Source organism: Anser brachyrhynchus, assembly GCF_964034855.1.
Source record: "Anser brachyrhynchus genome assembly, chromosome: 6".
Taxonomy (NCBI): domain Eukaryota; kingdom Metazoa; phylum Chordata; class Aves; order Anseriformes; family Anatidae; genus Anser; species Anser brachyrhynchus.
Window position 1 is genome coordinate 28,034,866 of NC_137700.1, and position 27,680 is coordinate 28,062,545.

Genomic DNA, 27,680 nt, shown 5'->3' on the forward strand with positions numbered 1-27,680 from the left:
TTTATTTTTCTAAAGCAATCATCTTCCTGTCCCCAGAACAAATAAAAAACAAACAAAAGGGAAAGAAAAAACCTATCAAAATAGGATACCACACTGTACATACCTCTGTCTCTCTGGGGATATGTAAAGCTTAGTCATGCATCTAAACGTACTACTGAATTTCATTCCGGTGCTACAGTCTGCCATCTGTACCTGTTCTTCTACCATCACATATTCTTTGTCATTTGATTTACCTAAAGATAGACTAATTAAAACTAGAAAGTGCCACACATCAGATAACCTGATCGGAGTACAAACTATAAGACTTTTTGTTTGAAAAAATGAGGTCAGTATCTGCATTAAGGAGCTACACTGAGAATTCTATTGATTTTGTCATATTCTTATAAAACCTTAAACAAGACGTAATATCCACATGCTTCAATTCTACAGTTTACAACTGAGATACTACTTCCTTTAGTTACAGGATAACATGCTGATAAATCCCCAGATGCTTGAGTACCTTAGGAAATATTCTAGGAATTAATTACAAATTACTATAAAATGCAGTTAATGTTCTGTACAAAATCCTGCTCTAATGCAATGTATTCATACCAAGAATGCCTTTTTCTTGTTTAACTTCCAGAAGTGACCAAACTAAATCACAGTATGGTATCCTTATTGCATACTAAGACTATTTAGTTTATTATTTATTTACTATTGGTTTTTTATTTATTTATTTCTATTATTTATTTATTATTTACTGGTATTTATTATTTACTATTTAGGTTTAGGTTATTATGCAGCATCCATCCTCAATAAGTATTATCCAAACAGACAATACCCACATTATTCAAAATGATCAGATCCTAGAAAGGTGAGGAATCCAGTAGAAGACCAACAGTAAATCAGTTATCAATTGTATATACTTAGTACATATTGCTCTGCTGACAACTAGTTGTTAAATGACAACAACAAGAACTGAGTGTAGTATATACAACATTCTGAAGTCCTAAACCAAGTCAGACCATGAACAGGACTCTACATAAATGACAAATATTACAGAAAGGAACACCAAAACTACAATGGCTTCAACATTAACTTTGGAACACTTCAACACTAACAGAAACATTTCAAAAAAGAAAAAAAAAAAAAGAAAAAAAACTTGTCTGGTTTTATAATAATCTTTTCAGTTTTGCATGCATTTTTACTTTATTAAACTAATAATCCTAGTTATTATGACACAGAATGAATTGTAAAGAAAAATCTTTGAAAACATGAAAATCTATTTATCTGTTAATTTAATATATGAGTATATAAAGTACAGAATATTATATGGTAGTATATATTTTGCAATACTTGCTATATTTAAAGTGGACAGGCTTCAAAAAAATTAAATCTTTCCTACCTTTAAGCATTGTTCTTCCAGTTGATCCTCCGAAGATATTTAGAAGACCGCTTCTTGCTCCCAATGATGTAGTTGCTTCTAGTAAAGCACCAGTTATATAGTTAGAGAGAGCAGTCCTCTGTAAAGTGGCACGATATCGAGAGTAAGCACCTGCTACACATGGTTCTACACAAAAACCATCACCTTTGCATACATAGTCTGTATCTAAAGCTGGGAGCTTTCTCAGAATACGAGGAAAATATTCAAAACTGTCTTCTGCTCCTTCTTCTCTCACTGTACTGAAGATCTGTGAGAAATACAAAAGTATGAAATTAGTTCATTTGCTTAGGATAATAAACTGAATATCAGAAAATTCCAAGCTAGCATGAATTGATGTAAACATCAATAGCAAGAAGGCATTGTGTCAAAGCACTGCATTTATGCATTAAACCTAAAGATTCTAAGAATCCAGAACTGATTTGCAAAGATTTTGAGTCAGGTTTCCACACTGTCTACTTAAATAAGATAACATTCTGGCTTTAAATCTATGATTAATAGCATTCTAATGAAAATCAATTTTAAGGATCATCATTACACAAAAAGGTGCCACAGCAAGACATCTGTGGTCAACATTTCAAATAAAGAACATACACAAAATCTATTACAAAACTATCAAATATTTTGTGTTTCCAGTAAAGTCTTACAGCTATCAGTAGCAGAAAAACAGATCCACTCAGGGTTTGCACTTTTGCTTGCCGAATGGGGCGGGTTTTTGTAAACAGAAATGGTTTTAATCATTGTACGCAATCATTCAAAATGTTCTGGTGTCATGTTCATTGCATTACTTCCAGCCTACGCACGGGTCCTCTATCTAATATTGCTTTAGTACTCTTTTTCCAATATTTGTACTAACACACTAATGAACTTCAGTCTGTGGCTTAGCAACTAAGTAATGTTTGCTTATTTAAAAGACTATAATGATCAAAGCAAGAATCTGGAAGAAATCTTTTCATTTCGTATGCACGGAGAGACTTGATTCTTTGCATTTTTGCATGCTGACTTACTGATTAACATTAATAATTTGTTTCAATGTTCTGTGTTTTCTAATTGCATAGTGTAAACTACAAAATTAAAAGATTAACATAGGAAATGGTCATTATAACTCTTGCTGGGACAGGTGCCGAGGCAATTCTCAGGGGGTTGTTGCCCAGACACTCAGTAATGCATATAAATGGCACCTTATCGTTAAATCAGTATTGTCACATAAGCCAATAAATTGGTTTTGATTGAAATAGTTACTTTAAAACTCAGTTTTCATCCAACTTCACAAGCTTTATTGTTGATGTAGGAAATCAAAATGTACAACATTGCTGTCTTCAGTCCTTAGAAGTGCACAGGGAGTAAGCTGATGCCTTACTATTTTATTTTATTTTTTTTTGGTTAATGGCTTGTTTCTTTTTGCTGTCCTTCCCTTCACATAAAAAAATACAGATATCCATTGACATGGCAGAAAGCGCATCCAATCCTACACTGCAAGCACATGTGCTCAGGCAAATGATCAGACACTGTTTGCACAGTCTGTGCAAGTCACATGGCTGCAGCACTGGCACTCTCACCAGGGGACAGATCCATGCCCAGTAACACAAAAAAGGAGGCCAGCAGCCCCCAGTGCACAAATCTGCACTTGTACACTTCTGTCCTAACCTTGCACATCCCAAGTCATTAAGTTGGGGAGGTTCCAATGCCCAATCCCCACAAGGTATCTGACCCTCAATGAACTGTGAAGGGTGATATAACTCTTTTGCTCAGGTAAAGCCTGTGAGAATAGCAGAAGCTTTGATTCAGCTACTAAATTCAATGACAATTTCTTTCTTTCCTTTTTTTTTTTTTTTCCAGAACACAAAATATCAAATACTATGCAATAATGTACATATTTCTTATCTCAGCTTTAATTTTGTATTAACGACTTCTTGGGAAGTATAGTAAACTTTTATTCAAAATTTAATAGCTTATTAACTAGTAATATAAATCAGTGGTTTCAAAAAGAGCATTGACATACACATACATTTAAAAAGAAATTTCTTTTGCACGGTGACTATGACATATAACTCAATTCCATTGGAAATACAGCTTCTGTGATTCATTGCACAGTGAAATGCTGTGGTATCTAACTTTTTTTTTCCTGCTAATTTTCCAAAATATATTTGGTCTCATGCTTCTTGAAATGTTAAGCCTTTACTTGAGCCTCTTTATCTTTTTTTCTTTGCTACATAAGAGTTTTATGGACTCATTCACTAAGAACACTGCTCATGTCCACCTTTAAAAATACACTCTTAGAGCGTACGCTATCTGGACAGGATATGTGCAGACCTTTAATCTGCAGGCTATGTGCCTGCAGGGAACTGTGGCATATGTGTCCATATGATGCACCTTTCCATAAGGTGCACTGTGAGATAGTGAACTTGCCTTATTCATAAATTATGAACATGTCACACATAGCAGACATAATTAGTCTTTTTAGCTTGTTTAAAAAATATTTAGTTAATGAAAATAACTTCTCAAAACCACAGTTACCTTCCAAAATATTTTAAAAATTGGGTTCTGCAACTTATAAAAGCATGTTTTGTTGCCTACACAACTAAAAGTTCTTTCAGCTGCCAAAGCAAAGAAACCATTTGTTGACAGAAATAGGCGACAGTGTTTTGCTGGAGAGATTATACAGAGAATAATGGTGTTAATCTCTATTGTATAAAGTAGACTTCAGGGCACTAGCTGTCTCCAAAGACTCTGCGCTTCATAAAACATTTTCAAATAGTGTCTGTTTTGATGTGTTAAAGCTCTGAATGTGTTACTGCTGCTGCACACAGATGAGGTTACAAAAAAACAAAAATAAAAAATAGACTTACAATGTATGTACTTACCAGCCACTGAAATGAACGGAAACCATCACAATAGGAACATATTCAGTGGCATTAGGACTATACAATCATTAGTATACTTTAACTTTTGGTTAGCCCTAAATTGGTCAGGCAGTTGGACTTGGTGAACTTTGAAGGTCCCTGCCAACACAACTCAACTCAATTCACCTAAAAGCTAAACTAAACTAAACTATTCTATTCTAATTTATCTCAGGTAATTGATATAGAAAATCATCTTTCAGTGAGATTGCACCAGACAATGTAGAAGACTAATTTTGCCTGGGAGATAAAACAGTTGATTCCAAACCAGGGCTTATGGCTCATCCTGACAGATACAGTTATATTGATCTGTATCACTTATTTTCTCCACCGAAGAATGTTTACTGTAATTAAGAATGAATATGAACCAAGAAGGATAAAATGCAGCACTAAACTGATAGCCACTCACCAAAAAACAACATCTCCTAAGGGCATATCACTCCTGATTCACTTTTGCCTTCTCAAAGCCATCTGCAGTCTGATGCTGCCATATCTCGCACAGTTTATATAAAACAGTAATTCACAAGAAACTGAGGATAGTATCTGGATTGAAAAGTGTTGCAATATTAAACATACTTTAAGCTTCTTTGTAGATAGTGCAGAGTAAAGTGCTAATTTCATTACAGGATGGAGTTTAATTTTGTATTAATGACCTCTTGGGAAGAATAGAAAACTTTTATTCAAAATTTAATAACTTATTAACTAGTAACATAAATCAGTGGTTTCAAAAAGAGCATTGACATTTATTAGCAGTTATATTGATCTGTATGGGTGGACATTCTTCTCTGTACCACTGTAATGAGCACATGTGTAAATGGTAGAAGTTAAATGCAACTACATTACCCCAAGTTTTACTTTAGAAAATAAAAGCAATACATTCTAATCTTTTTTTCTTTTCTCATGTTTTTACATGATACTTTTTAAATAAATGAGCTAAAGCAGGCAACTCTATGTACTAATACAGCAGTATTCCAGTAAAAGTATTCTGTGACTATGAAAGATTTTTACTTTCTTCTGTTTTTAAAGCCTAAAAGATTTTAATGGTAAATAAAAAGAATACAAAAATTACTTGCAATATGAAATTTTCCACAAGACTGCAGAAGAAAAACATGCCCTCCAACTAAGAAATGAAAATTAGCTTTAAAATAAGGATTAAATTCAGGCCAAATTCCATCCATTTGGCTTTCAAAAAATTCCATACGTGGAAAATACATGGAAACAAAATACATCTTTTAGCTGTTACTAATGTATCTAATAAATCATCAGAACTTTAAGAAAACTCAGTTTTGCTTCTAGTAATTTAAAATGGTATCTGCAAGTTAACTTATTGATAACCTTCAGGCGATAAAACTTCTTTACAATGACAACAGACATATTTTGTTAAGATATTCTTTAAAAATAACTATAAGAACAAGGAATTCATGCTGACCTTGAAACTATTCAGCATTTTTCTCTTATAGTCTTTTCTTCTGATTAATCATCACAGCAAATGCAAATTGCATTATGTCCTTCTCTTCACACATTACTGTAGATTTACCATATAAAAGTGGCAGAAACCCAAATACCACGGCCATTCTTAGTCTTACAGTTTAATACAGATATTCCCCCAAAATGAAGCTGCAGTTCATGGGTACTGCTGTACTGGAAACATTTGATATAGAAGTTCACAAAAATAATTGTTATGATTTCTTAGTTAAGCTTACATGTATCTCCTTCTGTTTACTGTAATGGCTTTGCTGTTTCTCATTTTGTATTTTTTTTCTGCCTCAGGTATTTAGCTTAGAACCTCAGGGCATGTAATCAGTTTGCCAAACATCTAGCAGCTGCTCAGCCCATATGAACTCCAGAAATTGGAATTAAGAACAGACCAAAGATCCCCATGTACTATGAAACAAGCTTAATTTCTCTAACTTTATTATAGTAATAAAGAATACGTGAGCCCAAACAGTGCACACAGCCATGCAAAATTATGCTTATTGCTACTATGCTATAAAAATAATAGAAAATGTTCCCCTAAAGGGGCTTTAACAGTTCAATGCATTGTTTCTGATGGGTATCTGTCCAGTGTTTAAAAAAAAAAAAAAAAAAAAACTTTCACTGATATATCCAGAATGATCAAAATGAAACATCGAAATGAATGCTCAGATGGTCATATGCTCAGATGGTACTATGCACTCTAGTCCAACTTCTGGGTAACACGCTGACAACTTACTCTTGAAGTCACCACCTATAGAACGCTTCTACGATGGAAGGGCTGCCTACAGCCCTTGTGCAGTGTATCTGCAACACAACGCCTTTGTTTGTTATAGTTTTGTAAAACCATTTTAAATGCCTGTAAACCAGAATGGCAGATTAGCAAGTAATAACTCTCAGGACAGCATGTGTCAAAGGTCACTTAAATGTCTCCTTTGAAAACATGAAAGATTTACAGAACAGGAGAGCTTAAACACAACTATTAACACCACAGGAAATATTGCTCTTTCAAAATTTCTGTTGTTCCAAGAAAAATTCCATTCATATGAATGAATTCTGATAGTGATTGTTTGTTTTGGCATGGCAGGATTTTCAGAAGAGTACTATACCCTTGGAAATATTGATTCAGTGAAGTTAACAGTGATCTCTTGGATGTCATGTCCAAGGACCAATCCCATAAGATTTTATATGTATTTATTCAATAACAGTACAATTCAAGTATCTAGAGCATGGAATCTGATAGCATTCTGCTGTGAAAAACAAAAACAAAACCACAACAATAAAACATTTGGGGCAGAAAAAAAGGAATATGTAAAGCGAACTTGGGCAGATGAGAGGGTGACTGAAAGAGAAAGCAATTACTAGAATGAGAATTTGCTCAGAACAACAAAAAGAATCAGACATACTAATGCACTTGCTCAATACTTCAGTTTTATGTCTTTCAACATTGCGTGCCAACATCACACTCTAGAGCACTGATTTTAACAAAACTGAAAAAAGGGTGATACTGTCAGTCACATTTCTTTCTGAAGAATCTTACATTTTCTCAGACTTAAATTCATTCAAGTTATGGTCTTAACTACACTGGTTAGCCCATGATGTTTCAAGATCACTGCTAAAGGAACACTGCAGAATAGATTAAGAAAAGCTTTCTTGTAAAGATGTTGTGAGGTGTTTTTGTTCTTGTTTAGTTGTTTTTTTGTTTTTTTTTTTTAAGAAAACAAAGTGAAATTATTACTTCTATTATCACCTTTTGAAAAATGCTTTTATTTTAAAAGTGGAAAATTATTTTTTTTATTTTAAAAGTGGAAATAAATTACTTTTCCTGACATTTTTACCTGCAAAGTTATTTACCTCATTCACCTCAAAATACCACCCAACTATATTCTGTTTAAAAAAGAGTGAGGCCATACTCTGAGGAGCATTTCTTCTAGCTACAAAAGCAAAAGCCATTTTGGACATCACTTTTAACATGGATCAATTGATCTAACTCACTGTGGTATAATCAGTCACTGCATTACTGTCCATACACTACAATGCTAATTTGCTAATGACTTGATTTTCACAGACATCGGAAGAGACAGTTGCCAAACAGGATCTGAAAAAATACTGAAAATCAGACCAATCTATGAAAAAATGGTCTGCCAATGATTGGGGATTTAAAGTCAGGTCATGTCAAGTCAAACAGATTTCTAAACCAATATGGAATCATCACTGACCTTGCTTTTCATCCACCACATACTTTTAGAAATAGTTTCTGCTATGCATAAATAGAAAGGAATCACACTATTTTATACAGTCAATTCTCTACTTTTCTATGTAATTTACAATTACCTGGTTTAAGTAAAAGCTACAGGTACAAAGACACTAGGATGACACTTTGTAGGACAGCTCTGGAAAAGCACTGCAGCTTTCTGGCCTAAGCTAGCTTAAGACAATTTACCCATTTCTCAGCACTGTATTCACAAGAGATCCCGCTTCTGGGCAGGCTTACTTGCTTGTACATGGTTATTGCTTCCAGCACTACAGAATCTAGTTATTATGCTTCCTTTATCAACTTCCTCTCTGTGTTCTCATAATGCTCTGGCATCTCTGCAGAGAAATTCACTACAAAATTTGGTTAAGACAACAGCAAAAAATCAGATTCTGTACAGATGGATATTAGCAGGAGACACTGGGTTCAAATGTTTATCACTGCAAATATTCTGCATCGTAAAAAGACTGATGATCCCTATATGACTTTCATAGAAGAAGACTGAAGAACAAGAACAAGGGTGTAACAACTTTAGTATGTATACTTTCCTGATTTACAGGAAGAAGGAAATCTTTAATTAGTGGACTGTCTAAAACATGAATCTGCTACAACAATTTTTTATTAAATTATCAAACATGAGAACAGAAATATATTAAACACTGAATGCATTTTCTGTTACATCAGTTTTGTCTAGAATATTGTATATATCTACATTTATCTCTATCATGTACTTATATTCTCAAGAAGATATGTCAGGGCCCCATATCCCAAACAGTTATGTATGCAGTTCAGAGCTAAAGGATTTTACTGTGTTTGACAGAGATGATGCTGCGAACAGCAAAATGTCTGCCGGGTCAGGGTTGTTTTAGAGCTCTGTTCACTGACATGTCTTGTTCACATCAGTAACCAAATATGTGAAGGCTTTAGAACCCTTTTGAGAAATTGATTTGAGCTTTTTTTTTTTGTTTGTTTTGTTGTTGTTGTTGTTTTAAGTATTTTTCAATGTTCAGAATAAAAAGTTAAACATTTAGACTCTTTAAGCATTACCTTCTTGATGGCACTCAGCTATCTATGGCTTGTGACCAAATAAGCACATACAGCCAATCAAATTTTTGGCCATGTGTCTCACAGGGTTCTGGTATTTTACAAGACAAATAGTGCAAAAGATAAAAAGTATATTTAACTAAATTCCACTCCTAATTTACTATTCAAGGTGAAGTAGATGATGACAAAGTCATCCACGAGCATTAGTAAATTGTACCGCCACTCAGATTTGCATGAGACTCACTACGTATCCCAACATCCTTTGATTTCTTGTTTGGCAGAACACTTTGTTGCAGGGTTTCTCCCTAGGTATACTGTGGCAAATATAGAAAAGCTATCTGGATGCAACTGCAGTTTAGCGAGTTGGGGTCAAGCTCGAAAATTCCCATGAATCCTCTCCCGGAATTTCATGACCCATCTTTTTTGGCTAACAGGCAACATTCTTAAACTATTAACAACCATCTCAGATATAAAATAAAATAAAATGAAATGAAACAAATTAAAATAAAATGAAATGTGTTACACATCATGACACTTATTCACACTCAGAAGTTTTGGAGATATAGTTGAATTTTGCCTTTCGGTTGGCTCTAAGCCAATGACGGCCCTAGAAAGCAGAGCTGGTAGCAATTTCAGCAATAGATAACTTGCCATCTAGGCTGTCTGCAGCTTTACCCATAGGAGAAAGAGAACTGCCATCACCTGAAGGAACTTTTGCTGAAACACGGACATTTGGCACGTTTGCATTCAAGAAACAGCAGTAAAGGATTGTTTTGGCACAGTGTGACACGGCCATCATGCACTACAGCATGTCAGGATGACAAAGACTAGCCTCAGGAGGTCTGTAGGCAGGTCATCTCAGAACTGCGGTAGCAGCTTATCAGCAAGAAAGCTGGAGCTATAAACACACGTTTGCAGTGAAATATATGCAATTGTGCAAAGACTGTTCAGAACATCAGGGGTTAACAGTGTTCTCTACATCTTAATTTTCTCATATCTTGCTATCTCTATGTGTTTTCACATGGTGCTTAAACAGAATATCTTGACTGCTGAGATGCTAATTGTCGTAATGGAAAAATTCCTTAAAATATCTCTGGACTGTTGAAATGCTGTTTTGCATTTGAAAGAATGCCTAGAATACAGTGCAATGGTACAATCTGAAAACTACCTCTTAACATCCTAGGAACACTGTTGTCTGACTTGGGAGGGGGAAAAAAAAAAAAAGAGCAAGAAAACGTTGCTTAAAATGTCACAAACACACAGTAATCAATGATGCTACTATTCTGCCCAGTACTTGACAAGTGCACTATTTTCTATGGGGTGGTACAGACATGTTCAGGGCGTTGTTCATATTTTCTGGGACAATAAAAAGAAGAAAAACAGGAACAATCAGGAAAGGCAAAGAGAAAGATTTCTCAGTCAATAACTGAGGTAGTAAGGACTTAAATATCACTGCATTGATGAAGTTTTGAATGCAGTCCACAGAATGAGCAGGTAAAAGAGGAGAGAAAGTAAACATGGTAAAATGAAGTAAGGTTTTTGTGTGGTGCTGAAACTGACTCTGATTTTCAAAAAAGACCTCTGCTAGCATCATTTGCAATTGCAGGTAGTGAGTAAAAGCAAACATGTTGTATGTTGTACCTTCACTGCCCAGAAACCCAGAGAGTGCAGGGAATAAACTGGGATCAGTTTACTGAGTCTAAAGGAAGATGTCCTCCCAAGAGTGTGTGGGACTACAAATGAGATATGGGCAGCAGTGTCTGTTTTGGTCCCTTTATACCTCCGAAGGAAAGAACACATCACAGGAAAGGAATAAAGGCCTTCAGGCACCTCTTCATCATAGGAGTCAATGCTTGTTCCAGCATACTCACTACAAGTTCTAATGCACTCATGGCACATGACAAAATCCTGCTTTTCTAACAACAGCCAGTGCTACAGTCACTGTAAGAGGCACAAATGTCTTCCTTTGCTTTCCTGTCTGAGCTTTAGGTTCTAATAATTTTGATGAAATACTGCAGTGACCTGTATCCTTTGGTCACACTTCAAGCAATTGTCTTGTCCATAACCTTGTTGCTATGTCTGCAATGTCCTCTAGGGCTTTTCAAACTCTCTGTCTCTTCAATGTTTAAGATGCAGATTTTTACAATGCCAGGACAGAGCACAAGATAGAGTACCCTTCCATAGAGCAATAATGTCCACTTATTCAGCAACAATTTTGCTGTGTATTAAATTTTACACAGTAAGTTTTAACTGGGCAATGCAGCACACAGCAGCAGAAGACACACATGAAAACAGATGAGTTTGTCCTGGCAACATGGGAAGCAGCATCAATGGCAGCTGGAAGGCTGCCAACAGCGAACAAGCACAGATGTGCTCAAATGGTAATATTCATTAACTGATGTTCTGTGAACTTTCTGCAGCTTCAGTTGCAATTACAGGATGTGCATTACCTCACCCGCCAATATTTCTTATGAATTGCATCCTGTTAAGGATGAGATCATTTCAAGGAGCAGAAACTGACTTTAACGAGTATCAAACTGTCTTGCAGAGGCAAACCTTAAACGTAACTCAACATTTTTCAGAAATTATATCAGTCATCTTCTTGCAGTTCTGGTACACCATCAGTGCCTTAGTAAGGAAATCTTTTAATTCCTGAAAATGATGATAGAGTTTTAAAACACCAGGAAAACAAAACAAAACAAAACACCACACCTCCCCCAAGAACATTTGAGAGTTGGACTTAGTAAATCATTACAGTCATGACTAAACTTCTAAGAAGTTGTCATTTTCACTTTCGATAAATCCTGGTTGCTATTACCAATTTTCCATTTTGGTAAGACAACACTGCTAAGTATTTAAAAAGCCATTACCAAAGGAAGGATGGGCTTCTTAAGATGATCTCCTTAACAGCAAGAGGAATAAACATTCAAAGTAAATTATCGTCTCATGGGCAGCTGTTACTTCACTGAGTGATTAAATTCTCAAGATCTTCAAGAAACAATAATGACTTCAATGGTTTTCCTCATAGTATATTAGCATGGAACAAATACAGACAAAGATCTTACAAATGAACCTTACAGACCTGGAAGACAACAAAAACAATGTGATATAAATGGCGCAGATATTTACCTCAGCATCTCCACCCCCAGAATGTCCCGCTCCTACAGAATGGTCAGTCCTCTGCAGAAGGATCAGTACAACAGAGCTTGTTACTTCTCATGGCAGGTACTACACATTAGATCCAAGTAACTACTAAGAACAGTCAGGTTCAGATGTAAAACAGAGGCTGACAAAAAGACACATCAATTAACTGTCATTCAAAAGATTGCTTATAAGTACTTGAAAGCTCGTTTTGATCAAGGAGAAACTGAAAGGATGACACCAAACAAAACGCAGCCTCATTTTTCAGCAACATGAAACAATGCCCTTATCAGCAAGAGAGACTTCTCTAATCTTACCCAGAAAAGGCCAGTCACCTTCTGGTCAGCTTCTCTATTCATATTTCTGTTGACACAGACGAATAAATGAAAATATATTTTTCTTAATAGCTTTTAATTGCTAAGATCTCTTGATGACTTCTTCAGTCTAAATCATAATTTTTCTATTTTTCTAATACTTCTCAAGTTAGTTTTCTGAGATAAATGAATACTCTTAATTCTTCTTGCAGAAAGTTTTCCCTTTTTATTTTGAATGCTTATTTAATTCCTCTGAGTTTTTACCAACAATTTCACTTACAAACAATCTGTAGCAAAAGAAATCAACTATATTGTGCTCAAACATTTCTGGTACTTCAGCTTTAGTCTAAAAGCAACTACAAAGGTAATGCATACCTTTCTTTACCAAGATCATAGCTGTACTACTCTGATGTGGTTCGTGTCTTTGAACACCTTATCATGTAGAATGGAATTTCTTGAGTTATCAACTTCCAAACTGTCTACTAAGATTTTAACACAAAAGCATGAGTGCTGCAAATACCTTTGTTCTTAAGTCATATTACCTTTTTTATATTTTAATAATGTCTTTTGGTAACTTACTGATTAAAACCAAAGATATTCTATTCATTTAAAAGAGTATAGGTATGTTATAAAAGTATTTAAAACAAGGAAAAGACTAGCTGGTCAACTCTTCATTAGAGAATTTTACTGTAGCTAAGTACATTATTTAAAATAGGCAGTAACTAGGATTAAAACTCCATGTCAGAAAGCCAACTGACATCATTCACAGTTAAATTGCTTAGATGTTAGAAATTAAATGTGCCATGATTGAATAATTTCAACTGAAGAATGATCACACAGATGTTCATTGTAAATTCCACCTCTCGTTATACATCTTTGGAACAACAGACTGTAATGGGATGCAACTGTTAAAATAGGTTCCCTGAGCTTTTCAAACACAGATAAAAATAAGAAGAAATACTAACAGAAACCATCAAAAATGTATTTAATACCTTCTTATAGGGTTACTTCTTTCAAAGCTAGATAAATTAATTATTTTAATTATCTCGATAAGTTAATTAGTTCAAACAAGCCTCATGTTCATTTTTACTGTCTCCCAAACACTGACAGTATGATAGGTGTATTCAAGAGAGATGAATGGTGAGCATTCAATGCAGAGAAAACCACCGTCTGGCCCACCAAGGGAGCCGAACAGCCCACTTCCCACACCTCTGCTTTTTTTCAGCACTTATTCTATGTGTGATAGTGTGCCTACACTTTCTTTAAAACAAAACAAACAAACAACAAAACCAGGCGTCAGATACAGGCAGAAATCCATATGCATTTGTACCTTACTAATAGCAGTCTTCCCATTTGAGGAAAGACTCCCACAGAACTCATACACTTAAAAATAACTGCACCCACACACATGTGAACTAACTGTTTAAAGAGCTTTGAAAGATGAGCTTCGCAGCATGTTTCTGAGCTACAAAGTGATAGTAAGTTTGAGGGATAACCCACAGTACAAGGGAAAAATAAAATATCTCCTATCAGAAAAACCATCTTAAAAATAAAGTTTTATAATTAATAATTAAATGATTATAATTTTAAGATAAAATATTTGTAAGAAAACCATATTCATGTTCATACAGCCACTATTATTACTTGCATCAATGAAACACTCATGCTAACATACACTGTGGATTTATACTGAAAGGAAAAGCATTCCAAATTCACCAGAAACCGTCTGCAATTTAGAGCTACAACCTATCAGAAACTTAAGAATTTCATAAATGAGAAGTACTACAGAACTTTGCTGTATCTTTAAATATTTTCATTTAAAACCTGTTATAATTGATATTGATATAAAAGACTCAGAGGTATATTACTACAGCTGTAAAATTTATGCATCTCTAATCATGGCATATAGCTAACAGAAGAGCAACTTGAAGCATTTTCCTTAGCACAGGAAATCTAGTTCTCATTTTCTAATTTTGTAGATGCTGAATCCATGCCTATTTGTTTGCTTGTACTTCAGCTGTTGGGTTCATAGGGTCACATGAATAATTATAAGATTATTTTGGATAGTACTTAGGGGCCAGGAAATTCTCAGAGTTTTCATGACTGAATTGTTTAATAGACTTTTAGGTCAGGCTACAGAACATGATTTCATGAAACAAAATAACTTTGTTCTATAAAGAGGCATTTTCCACTTAAAGTCTTTTTTTTTTTTTTCTTAAATTACCTAGAAATAGAAAAGGCACTATTCCTTGACCAAAGTTAGAACAGAACATTCATAAACTGAATTTAATTTTTAAATAACACCTTTAATCTTAGCTTACTAATAGAGTGAGTCTTCATTCATTACTGCTCAAAATGAACATTTAATAAAAATCCTTTAAAAAAAAAGTGGGTAGGGGTATGGTCCTATCTTGTAAATTTTCAGAAGAAAACTTTTGGCTAAAAATAAACAATTGCAATAATCCAGAGTAGTACAATGAAGCAATTGTACTGATGTTGATATTGAATCAGTAGGAGTACCTTCAACACTATTTATCTTCCCTAGCCATTAGCTGCTCAGGAAAAGCATGCCGTATCTATAGAACACATCTCAAGTAATAGAGAGCTTAAGAAGAGAAGAAGGCAGCTGTCAACAGGCAATACACAATGCAATGACCTAAAGAATTAATTTCCTCTGTTCCTCATTTTCAGTTGGTAAGTTCAAATGCTCCCTTAAACTAAATAACTGCACTGCAGAATGCAGTATGTTCAATTTTCACATAATCTTTTGTATGGTACACAACCTTGATGGTGGATACCTAATATACACTAATAGCCATACTCATATTAAAATGTATACCAGAATAAAATTGTATTTATGAAAATAATTGTTACTAGAAGAGTTTTTGAATTTAATCCAAATCTGCTAAAAAGATGAAATGATAGCAACACTACAATTAGGATAAAATTCTTGAGTTTCTTCTTTGTCTCCAAATAGTTTTGGAAACCAATTTCAAGATCTAAACAAGGGATGATTATTCATTCATTGTATTTCCAGTTCAGTTCTACTTACACAAAATCCACAAAATAGATAATCCAATGTTCTGCAGTTTTCAAAAATTCTAATTCCTTCATCAGATTAAAAGATGTTCTTAAAGTAAATATGCTTGCTTTACCAGAGAGATAATGAGAGCATGAACAAACAGGAGCAGAAACAAGGGTGTGAGAGCAGGAACAAGACTGCATTAGTTTAGTATTTAAATTATGGTTTTTAGCTGTTAATAAAGTAAATGTGATTCTGCAGGACGAGAGTATATGTTCTTTCTTTTCCCACTGGAGTGGAATGTCACTTGAGGCTTGATTTTCAGAATTTAAGGCATCTGGCTTAAGACCAGAAGAACAGAAATATTTTAAATTAACTTTCCTTATTCTCTGGGGATTGTTACAGACCCAGGGACTACAGTTTAGTCATCCATGAGATTTATTTTGCTTTAGCTTCAACTAAACTTTGTATATACAACAGCTTCCTTACCAGAATTCATAGCCATCCTTCTCAGTGCAATCATTTTTATAAATTGCAATTATATTACACTGAATTACATGCATAAGTGATCTACGTATGTGTTTATCCTCTCAAAATGAAGGATAAAAATTACATTCCAACCAAAAGCTTTTCTTCAATACCATCACAGCAGTTAAAAAAAAAAAAAAAAACTGACTCATTTATCTGTAATTACATATGCTCAATTTAAGATTTTTAAAACTTTCTAAAGGTTCATCTTGGTAAGAAATAGTGCTCTTGAATAACTTTGGGAGAGCTGAGTACAGATTTGTTTTGAATTAACTGCACCAAGGTTTCATGTGCATAATGAAGTATGCACGTACTTGAGGGAGGAGAATATGTAGTATTGTTTCAGTGAACACGCAAAAATGCTTGTTTGCTCTATAGTTTTAAATAATTATCACTGAAGGACAGAAAAACCTTGAAAGCACTGTATGTTTCCATAAAACTCCAGCGGTAGCATAACATTTTTCTAAAGTCTCAAACACTCTAAACTACACAAGTACACTGTTAAGATCTCTAGATGGCATTTTTGTCACAGTAGCATCATTCTGAGAATAAGCAGGAATCCTTTCTTGTTCAAACAGCATTACAGTAAGAACTTGAGTCGGCATCAGGGACCAAAACAACAACAAAAAAAATCCTTTATAAAGGTTACGTGGATCTAATTGATCTTTACTGTAGCACAGAATAAACAAACAGAATTTCCAGACCCCTATTTTCTCAGCAGCATATCACGGACAATCTATTCCCATGGAAGGTAAAGATTTCACATGCTTTTTATAAGAGGTCTCATCAACCCAAAAATATTTTATCCACATAAACTATGTAAATCTATTAAAATACCAGCATAGAAAAAAGCAATACTGTTCCTGAAGTACTCTATGTACTTTTTTACTGAAAAAGTAATTTCATAGATGTACTTCTTTTTATTCCAAAAGTCAACACTTACACACTGGACTAACACATTCTTCTACAATGAAACCCATCTATGAAGATTTATCTGTCAAAGAGCATATGAAAACAGAAAATGAAGCAATGATGGAAGTTCAGTTGCTTTTCAAAATTTAAGATGGGAAGTTTGGGCACTAGTGTATTATTGTTAAAATAACTGATACAAAAATGTCACTTCTTAAGAATCAAAGTCTCTCTCAAAACTAATAGAGAAGTGAAGAGTAAAGATGGAAGCAAATGCTATTCCATTAACTACATTAAGATGGTTTTGCTAACCCTGCACTCTCAATTTGCACTTGACAAACTTATGTTACTGCAATTTATTTATTTTTTTCTTTTTTTTTCTCGCTTGCTTGTTTTTGTTTTAATTGCCTGATGGGCTACCTCTGTACTTACTTTCTTTACAGGGCATTACTCCTCTGCTGTTACTAACACAACAAAAAAAGCCCATACATGCTGCTAAGCATTAGAATAATTTAACAATATGTAATAGCGTTATATGCCACAGCTTACCAATTCTTTGACTGTGTACACACTTTAAAACAAAACAATTATCTTCCTATGTGTTTACTCAGATCCTTGTAAAATAAGTCCCACAGCCTTATGATACCAGAAATTAACACAGTATACATGACTTTTTATAATAATCATAATATATCAACCTTCCATTACCTTTTGTAAAACCTACTGACAACAACTTCATAGTGGCACAAAGAAAAAAATTGCTATTTGGACCCTTTTCTGAAGACCTCAAATCTTTGTCATAATATTCCCATCCTATTTTATTTTAATAAAGCAAAGGTACAACACTGAACTACAGAAGCATTAGAGAGGCAAAACTCCTCCCGCTATATGAGTGAAAATGAGACAAGGTGTCACAAAGCTACAGATTGTATTTATCAAGTGTTAAGAATAACACAACTTACTCCTACTAATCATCACATGTACAAAAAAGAACATTATTACATTATTTCCAAAAGTAGGTACTTGTGTTCCTCACTTACCAACCCACACAATACATTGCTTGGGTCAAGTCAAAAGCACTGTTCATAGTTTAAATTCCTGAAATACAGTACTTCAACTGGAAGACCAGTCTGGTATACTTAAACACTACACAATTCTGAATTTTTTTCAACTATTTAAAAGTGCGGTGCGTCTGAGGAAAGTGAATGACTTCTCACTAGCACACTGTGTAGTGTGAGCTGCCTTTAATTTTAATTTCATACATATATGATGTGAGAGTAAGATGAATATTTTTAGTATGTATAAAAGCAAGCACAATAATCAAATGTTATCCTGATTGTATTTCTACTGAAAACCTTTTTTTTTCTTCTTCTTTTTCTATTGTTTACACCGATAGGTATAGAATTTACTTTTCATGTATCTGTTTACTGAATATTCAAAAAAAACCACTATATATTCAGTTTATTGTTTCAATACACTTCTCTAGTGAATTGTAAGCATCTTCTATAAATCCTCACTGTACATGCAATATTTCTTTATCAATATACAGTAACAGCAAAGTATTTGTTAGGGGCTTCACTGCTGACATCATTAACTGTGTCTAGAAAACAAGAATTTTGTTTACCGAAAGAAAAAAGAAAAAGCAAAGACTGTAAATATATTATTTCTAGAGTTAGAATATAATCCTAAGCAAACAAGTGGGCAAAATTTTGTGCAAGTTTTATAACTTTAAATACTAACATCTCTTAAGTGACTACAATCATTTAACCACAACAAACTAATAAACATTCACACGCAGTATGCCTAACTTGAACAAAAGTGAAACAACACAGACTTTTAGAAATTAATAATAGTTTACATCTGCAAAGTACCGACTGAAAAAGAAGTGTGTTCCATTAATAAATGTTCTGTTTAATACACCAAGAATATATTCTTATGCAGCTCTACGTTCTTCCTTCTGAAGGAAAACTTTCCTGTAATTCCTGTAGTAAAAAAAACTTTTAAATATTTTATCTTACATGAACCATACCTTTTCCCCTTGTGTTTCACCATATCCATATCGTTATCAACTGGTAGTAAAAATGACAAAGTTGTATAGAACTTGAAACATGCAGACACAAGCAGAAACTGCAAGTTAGCTTTCAGCAATACAAGACGACAGTCTGTTCTCGTCTACAGAGACTGATTAAGAGCCCAGAGAGAAAAGACGTGCATTGCCAAATCGTAATCCCTTCACTGCTTTTCACATGGTCCTGCTTCACCTCTGCAGCTCCTACAAGGCTACTTTTCCAACGGTCAGTGGAAATGTGTTCATTATAAAAACTCCATAAGCACTTTAGTTTAACCACTGACACATAGATAATAAAATCTGAAATATTTAATGTTTAATTGTGCTGACATGCTGGAGTTTGTGTTTATATTACTGCAAAGTGAAATGATGCAATGCTAAATTTATCTGAAAGCATTGCTATAGACTCCTGATATTACACAAATTTATATAAAGAAGATTTTACAATGTTAGTTATTAAGCAATTTCTAAAAATTGTTTACAAATACAGAAAATAATGTCACTGGTACAATGCAAGCTCATTGTAAGTAAAAGTAAAATAATTCTTTCCACATTAGATTTCTCAGCTCTAAACTACTAATACGATTACATTATTGCAGAAAACACACAGATTAATAGATACAAACTTTGAGCCAAATTATATCAGCACAATGAGATGATTTCTAATTACTATCCTCTTGAAACAGTTCCCAAGCATGCTGCTGAGGTTGCTGCACAGTGTTTTGCTGTGAAGTTGCAGATGTCCTTTCCCATTCACCACCCTATTTCTTCACAAGGGGGCACAATTTGGAAAGCAAAGACCTGTTTCACGTGTAATTTCTGTAAACTCAAAAATTCCATAGACGACCGTGTGCTACCTGAAGAGTATTTAAGAGTTGCAGAGGAACACGAAGTGCACAAAAGAGAATTTTTCCTAGCACAGGAACTGAAATAGGCAGTATTAAAAATTCATTTATTTCATTTTCTTTTTGATTAAAGTATAGATGAGAAGCCAACATGGAAGTGCTACAGCACACTGGGTATTTTGTGGCTTCATGGCCATATACTCCTCATGAAGACTCTTTAAGCAGGCCACACTTCACATAGACTTCTCGCATAAATCTCTATCTGGTAACCTGGGTAACTTTATCTCAGAAGCGGGCCTTGCTATTATTAAGATTACCCTCAAATACCACTCTTGAATAACTTTACTGCAGACAAACACTGACTGAAGAGCAATGATAGGTGAGAATAACATGCCATGGAAGGGGGAAAAAAAAAAAAAAGAAATATGTGATAAAGGCAATGACAATAAAGGTAGTAGGAAAGCCACTGGCTAGCAAAAAATGCAGGAAATGTGACAGTTGCATATCTTTTGAAAACATGTTTAAAATAACATCACAACCCCCTTACTGTCTTTAAAATACTTTCCCTTACTTTATTATGGAAAAAAAATAATGCAGAAGAAAAACAATGAAAAGGTGATGCTACAGTTGCATGCTAGAGTGTAGGTAAAGTGAACAATATGGAAAATATCCAACTATCAGCCAAACCAGATAGGTTCCTTCAGGGTGCTCATACAATAACTAACAGACAGCAGCAAGTACAGAGAAAGGGCACATGGCAAAGACCAGGGCTTTCCTATCCACTGAAAACACACAAAATTACTTTAAAAGAAAAAAAACAAGCCCTGTAACAAATATTTTAATATTAACAGGATTATCATTATTCAATATACCAAATCATCTAGCAAATAACATAAAGACAGTGGAAAATAGCAGAATTCTGTAAAAACATTTTAAAATAGTCTAAAAAAAATCACAAAAATGCTCTAAAGACAACACAGCCACTTTAAATAGTGTAGGCTCTATCATTATAACTGCTGTTACAATACAGTTTTCTCATTATTCCAAAACTGAAGCATAAATGATTTCAAACGCATGGTTTTGTTGATCAAGATCTGCATCTATGCTTCTATGGAATCCTTACATTTACTAAAATAATGAACTATCAGTGACTGCATACAGAAAACTATTCTTTCAAGAAAATAGTTTCTCTGTTTCTACTCACTAATTTCCTGGTATTTCCTTGATATTATACCACTTGCTTTGGCACCCAAAATTTCATAAGTTTTGGTTTATTTCCTTAAGCATTGGAAACCAGGATAAGTTTCCTACCTGTTACTGTCAGGAAAAATATACTTTTGTATGTCAAGGCATGACTACAAGATATTCTAAAATTTGACTCTCGTTTCCTGTCAGGATTTGTGTCTAGAAGACTATTCATTTTAGTAGTATCAATACTTGCTGAAGTCCCATCATGGAATTCCCAAGCACAAAAAGACAGGGTAAACACCTTTTCCACCCGCAGCCATGTCATTATGCTATTTGGAAATATGGATAGATCAAGAACATTTGAGCAGAAGGGCAACAGAAAACATACACTGGAAGGAGAGCCAGGGTCATTACTGAGATGGCTGACGTCTATTCCTTCTTTGCCTATTTTATGCCAATAAGGACTTTGTTCCCAGGTAGAACAACAATGGGGTAGGTACATAGACTTCATTTTCTGTTTTCTAGCTACTGATATACTCTGTTGAAGTGTATCAGTCAAAATTAAGGATGTTAGACAGAGACATACAAATATTTAAAGATACCTCTCCCACTGAAAACATGTCGGATACGCTTGGAACCAAGCTGAGGTTTGCAGCACAGATTAGCTCCCTCTATAATTTTATGTGCCCTATAACTGCAAGCTACAAAAAGCAGTAATTCTTCCTCACCTGGCCTACCAGAAGTTTTACTGGAAACAAAGAGAAATGTCTACTGATTGCCTCATTTCTATTCCCTAACTGAACATCTTAAATAACAAGTCTGTTCCTTCATTTCACTGAAACCTCTTTCTTCATAATGGGTAGCCCCATGTTTACGTAGGAGGTATTAATGAAAAGATGCCCAACTTTTCTATAAACATTCCAATTCCAGCAGCAGCTTCTATTTCCCCTGTAAAGTAGGGGAAGAGCAGTCACCCTGAATTAAGTGAACTAGCGAATGTAATAAAGTTCATACGCGTAGTTTTAATTGCTTTTTCTAACTACAATGGAATTTATTCAAAGATACACTTGAAGTTTGTTGGCAAACATGTACAGACATTTAGTTCAAGTATGAACATTTTCAAGTATATGAATGTTTTAAAGGACATACTAGCAATCTGCTAGCAAAATGGTTTTGAAAAAAGGAAGTGATAAGAAACACTATTAAAATAAAAAATAATGACCTATAAATATGCAATGTATTTAGCTAAGCGGCTCTAGGATTTGTAGCTTTACCTATACTATGCTGCTAAAGTTCACATTATTTCATAGCTATTACTCTACAATAGCTGCAAAAGAATTCTTTGAAAATTTAGAACACAGCACCTGAATGAAAAGTATAATTTGAACTGAAAGTTTCAAACTTCTGGAGTCCTTTATAAATTCTTCAGCCTAAGTGCCTATGACCACATCATTACCCAGATAGCGTGAACCCTGATACCATCTAGTACAGAAACTGATTTACTCTTTTAAGCTTCTTTAATGTACAGTGTGATCCACTATGCAAAGAAACGCTTCAAGACAGCCAATCTGTTCTTGGCAGTCCCAACAAAACAAACATCTAACAGATTTTCTAACAAATACAATTTAAGTGCATTTCTGGCAGATGAACAATGAAATTCTCTTTTCTCTTTAGAGACTTAAGGTTTATGCAGAAGATCAAAACAGTATCTAAACTCCATGTATAGTTTGGTAATGTTACCAGCTGAATTGAAGATCATTGTGTCCCCACAGTCTTGAACGTATTCTTCTCTTCACAAACAGGCTTGCTGAACTAACTGAATTCACAGCACCCTAAAGTGCTTATACCTTCCTTACACACACACAAAGAAAGGCAAGACGGGGAGGTGGTTGACAAGCCTATGCTCATTAGGCTTTCAGGCCTGATCTGCTTCTAAGATCTCATCAAGAGCTCCAAGTATCAGATGCAGGACAAGAGGTAAGGGATGACATGCCTAAACCAGTCAGGAGTCAGGCAGTGGCAAACCATTCTTGCTCTCTTTGTCTTAGCAAGAAAACTAAATGCATTTCCTATCAAAAACACTTTACTTGGGTTTTTGTCTTTTGTTTGTTTTTGTTTGTTTGTTTGTTTGTTTTTAGGGTGGTGTGGTTTTTTTTTCAATGCCAAAACATATGGACCTAATAGCGTGAGAAGATCTACAATAGATTCCACTTGTTCTGTGGAATTCATCAGATGAACAATGTCGTTCCCTCCAACCCACATCAACAGCTTTTTGTTATTTGTTTTTCTTCCAGTGCCAGGAAGAAAAGTTATATTTTCTCAATAATGTCAAGGAATTTTAGGTAAACAAACCACTGCAAAATGCCTGAGGGATGACAGTTTAAAGTTTGTTTGCCAACACATGAGGCATAAATGGGGCAACCTGCTTTAGCAGAAGATGACATTCACCCCAGCTGCAGGATTTTCTTTACAAAAATGTTGAAGGTGCACTATTACTCAGCTTTGTTCTCCTTCCAAGGAGAACAAACCATCTTGGCAGAAGACTGACTCCATTACCTCTTAATTAAGAGCCTGTCAACTCTAAATTAGCTTTAATTTCACAGTGACCTTCTTTGACACTGCAAAGAGCAGAGAATTTGTGCTATAGCATGGAAGTAAAGTACATATTTCCTTCAAATCATTAAATACATATGTTATTAGCTTTCTACTTATCCATATGAATGGAAACTGAGGACAGTACAAATCTGCAAGGAATGGTATTACAGCATACAGAAGTAGCCTGAAGGGGGAGGAAAAAAAATAAAGGAAAAAAAAAAAAAGAAGAAAAGAAAAAAAAACATTAAAAAACAAAGACAACAACCAACTAATCCTTTTTGGTCTACTTGCCAAGTCTGTCCCAAAGCAGAAAAACTCAGAGATGCACAACATAGGCATTACAAATTTTACACACCTTTCATTAAATTTGTTTATGTAGGTTTTTCCCAAAGAGCTTTAACTTCTTAGACGTTTTGGAACCTGGGTCTGTACCAAGACAAGCATTTGCAATGTACGCTATGTATGCTAAGTACTCCTGTCCTCTCGCTGAGAAAGAGTGAGCTATGTTTTGAGCTCCAGTAACTTATGCTTTTCATCACAAATATTCTGTATGATTTGATCCAAACCATTCCTGGAAGGCTGCTCCTCAGTGAAAAGAGAAAAACATTCCTGTGAAAAATTATTTCCTCCATGAACATAAATGGGAACTCTCCAGCTCATAAAATTACTGGTAAGAAGGAAGGAAGACAAAAATTCAGGAGACCATTTTAGAGGAATTCATAAAAACAGACTCAAGTCTAGCTTGCACTTTTTATACCTGACAAAGACCAACTGCAAATTGTTGCTTACCTAAGCAACAATTCAGCTGCCACAATTACAAGGCTAGATGAACCACTCTCTACTGTATGTCCTTTCCTTAGATACCTCTTTTGATGAGTTGGGTAAAGATAAAATGGTGTATGCATCAGTCACTCTTAGATAAGGTTTTGTGCACAAACTCCTATTTTTCAAAGCACATGCAAATATATGAAACCTTGTTATCTTCTCAATAATTATACATAAAATTAGTAAAGAATCAATACTGCCAAACATTTTCACACACGAAATAGCTGTCAAACCTTTACTACCTTTTCCTCTTTTTCTGTTTTTTTTTGCTTGTTTGTTTTTTTAATGAATGCAGCTGAGACTTACAAAGAAAATAAATTATAATGCCAACCTTCTTCAAAAAATAACTGAAAGAAAACCTAATTCTAAAAAACTAAAAAGGTAATCAGAATGCTTTTCTAAAATATTGTCTACAAAGTTCACATGTTTCTAAGTTTTTTGGCACTTTTTTTTTCCCCACCATATAGGTCTAGGTCAGTATTTGTAGTTAGAAGATTATAGTTCTACATTTCTAAGGGTGGGAAAAAAAAATGTTTGGAAGAAACTGTCTACTGGACAGCTTTGGATATTAATAAATAACAGGATTTTCTTTCACTCATGCAATGCAAAAATATTAGAACATGATTGTATGGATGTTTGCAGTCTGACAGTGATAAACATGATATGATAATACAACATTTTAAAATCATTCAGGAACACCCTTCAAAAGTACACACAGGCAACCAGAATCAAAGTTAGCTATACTACTCTTAAGCATAAAGGCTAACTTTATATCAACCTCATTTTCATTCATCTGAGCTAAACAGTTTTTTAGAAAGCTGTTGTTATTTGAGAACTGTGAAACTGCAGCTATTCAGATGATTACTGTTGGTCAGATAAAACAGTTACACTGTGTTTAACAGCTAAGATTTTCATCAGATTCCACCTACTGGTAGGAAAACTGTTTTCTACAACCACGACAATGGTACAAACAAGCATAAAAGCTTTGCCCACAATCTTATCCAATTAGTAGAAAGTAAAATACACAACTGAGTATTTTGGACAGGGAATCTGAGTTTTTGTAAAAGTTTCTAATTTAAAAGCAAACTTGTTTGAAATACAGAACAGTGAAGACTGAAAAAAAAATAAATTCAATTTTTAAATTTTATCTTATACAATCTATCTTATTTAGTGCTTGCACCACTCTTTACATGAAGCAAGAGCTTTACAAGAGCAATGTCATAAATACAGCTTTCCTAAATGTTTTTCAAATACATGTATGAATATACAGTATATTTGATGCAACAAAAAGCAAATTGAATATTTTATATTCATATAATTTACTTAGAATAAATCTTATTATTTATATTCATCTCATTAAAAAAAAAAATCATTAAATTAAGGTTTGTCATACTTAAGGTCCACTCCATGGACCTTACTCTTCTAAATAAAAAAGGGATACGGACTGGTTGACCTACATGCTATCATAAAGCCTGTAAAAAGATAAAACGGACTGACCAAACTCTTTCACCTGGTCTCAAAGCATGGGAAAAGACCTGGCTCCCTAAGTGTACCTCTTAAGTTGGAAATAAAAACAAGAAAAAAAAAAAAAACTTTTCCCCATCTTTTCAATTAAATTGGAGGAGTGCTTCACCAGAACTTGCCTGAAAGCATCCTTGAATACCTTTTAAATACCATAAAAATACCTACCCTCTACCCCACAAGAACATTAGAAAAATGTATGTACCTTCCCCTACCCTGCGCCCCCCCCCCCCCCCCCCACTTTTTCTTTTTTTAATTCTCTTGGCCTAATTCATGCCAGAATTTACTTGTATTTTTCCTTTGGCTGACCACCATTTCAATCAGACTCGGATTTTTTTTTTTTTAAATGTAATATGGTAGGAGTCATTCAGAATGTCACAGGAAGAAGAAAACAATATGTGGAAAACACTTTAAAAAATTGACAGGAAAGGATCTTTTCAAAGCAACTTCAGACACCAATGTCTGTTGAACCCTTTGAAGTGCTGTGAGCCTTTTAGGGTAAATAATCACATAAAACCTTTTAGACACAGTAAAAGTCATAGCACAAAATGAAATAATGTAGCATACGTGTCTCTGAAAGAATACAGGACCATGTGAAGATATATAAACCTGTAGCCAAGCTGGCAATGCTCCACTGAAGGAGAGCTTCCCAACCAGTGAAACAGTTAAAAATGGGGTGAGCTTGTACATGCTGTTCCTTCATGAAGTATTTGACACAGAAAAGTGCCAAAGAAGCTTAGTTCAGAAATAAGCTGTGTTATAGCAAGGTGGGAAGAAAAAGAATAAAATTGTAATTTGTAATTTTTGTACAGTTGTAATTTTTGCCAATAATGTGAGTGCTTTCTTCTAGATTTTTAAATGTTATTTATCTTTGAATGTTAAGAAATAAACTAGTTACAGGAGTAGTAACAGAGCCATAAGGTTTGGAGTCACATATAACAGATCTGTTGAGTCTACTGGAAGTAAATTTACTGTCAAGAAGTAAGCATCTTTTTAAATACTTTGAAGAAGCCAGTTACTTCCCGCATTAAAACAAACCATGAATGTTTCCATGTGCCATTAAATCTCCATCTTGTTTGCTCACTGTGACTGAACTAATAACGCTTCAGAGCTGGGAACTCAGCACAGCACGGTGCGGGCACCTGAAGCAGCGCTGTGGGGCCAGGGGTGCACCGAAGCATAGCATTACCTGGTTTTTCCATTGTGTCATATTTCAGCTCTCTCCTTGCCATTACATTAGCTAATGGAAACATAACTGTACATAACATGGTGATGACAATTCCACTTCACACACATTGTATACAATGTATTTCAGTAATTTATTTCTTTTCAGACTATAAGCACTAACTTGCTTTTATTTGATCCAATCTGTAGTAAGCTATGGTATGAAGGACAGCGTGAAGTACTTTTTCGATTTTTTTCCTTACGTGCTAAGAATAAGCTTAGAAAAAAAAAATATAGAGAATATACTATATTGTTCAGTCTAAAGAAAAAAATGAGGCAGTCACAATATCTGCCTTCCAGTGTATAACAGGATGCTAGATTCCTCCATGTCTACTAAAATGGAGAATAAAAATTATCCCCACAAATAACATAAGTTCTATAACACAATCCATATACATTGACCACTCTG

The 27,680-nt window shown here is 34.5% G+C and overlaps 1 protein-coding gene across 12 annotated transcripts in view; it reads right to left on the reverse strand.

Moving 5' to 3' along the window:
- PLCE1 (phospholipase C epsilon 1) overlaps positions 1-27,680 on the reverse strand; it is a 160,584-nt gene that overhangs the window by 90,644 nt on the left and 42,260 nt on the right. For 11 of the 12 annotated variants that reach the window (XR_013953069.1, XM_080598212.1, XM_080598210.1 and 8 more), the window contains one exon: positions 1,385-1,670. Coding sequence is in view for 11 of the 12 variants with exons in the window: in XM_080598212.1 (XP_080454338.1) it covers positions 1,385-1,670 (286 nt within the window). In the remaining variant the exon portion in view is untranslated. The remainder of the gene's footprint in view (positions 1-1,384; positions 1,671-27,680) is intronic. The other variant, XM_080598216.1, reaches the window with a different exon arrangement.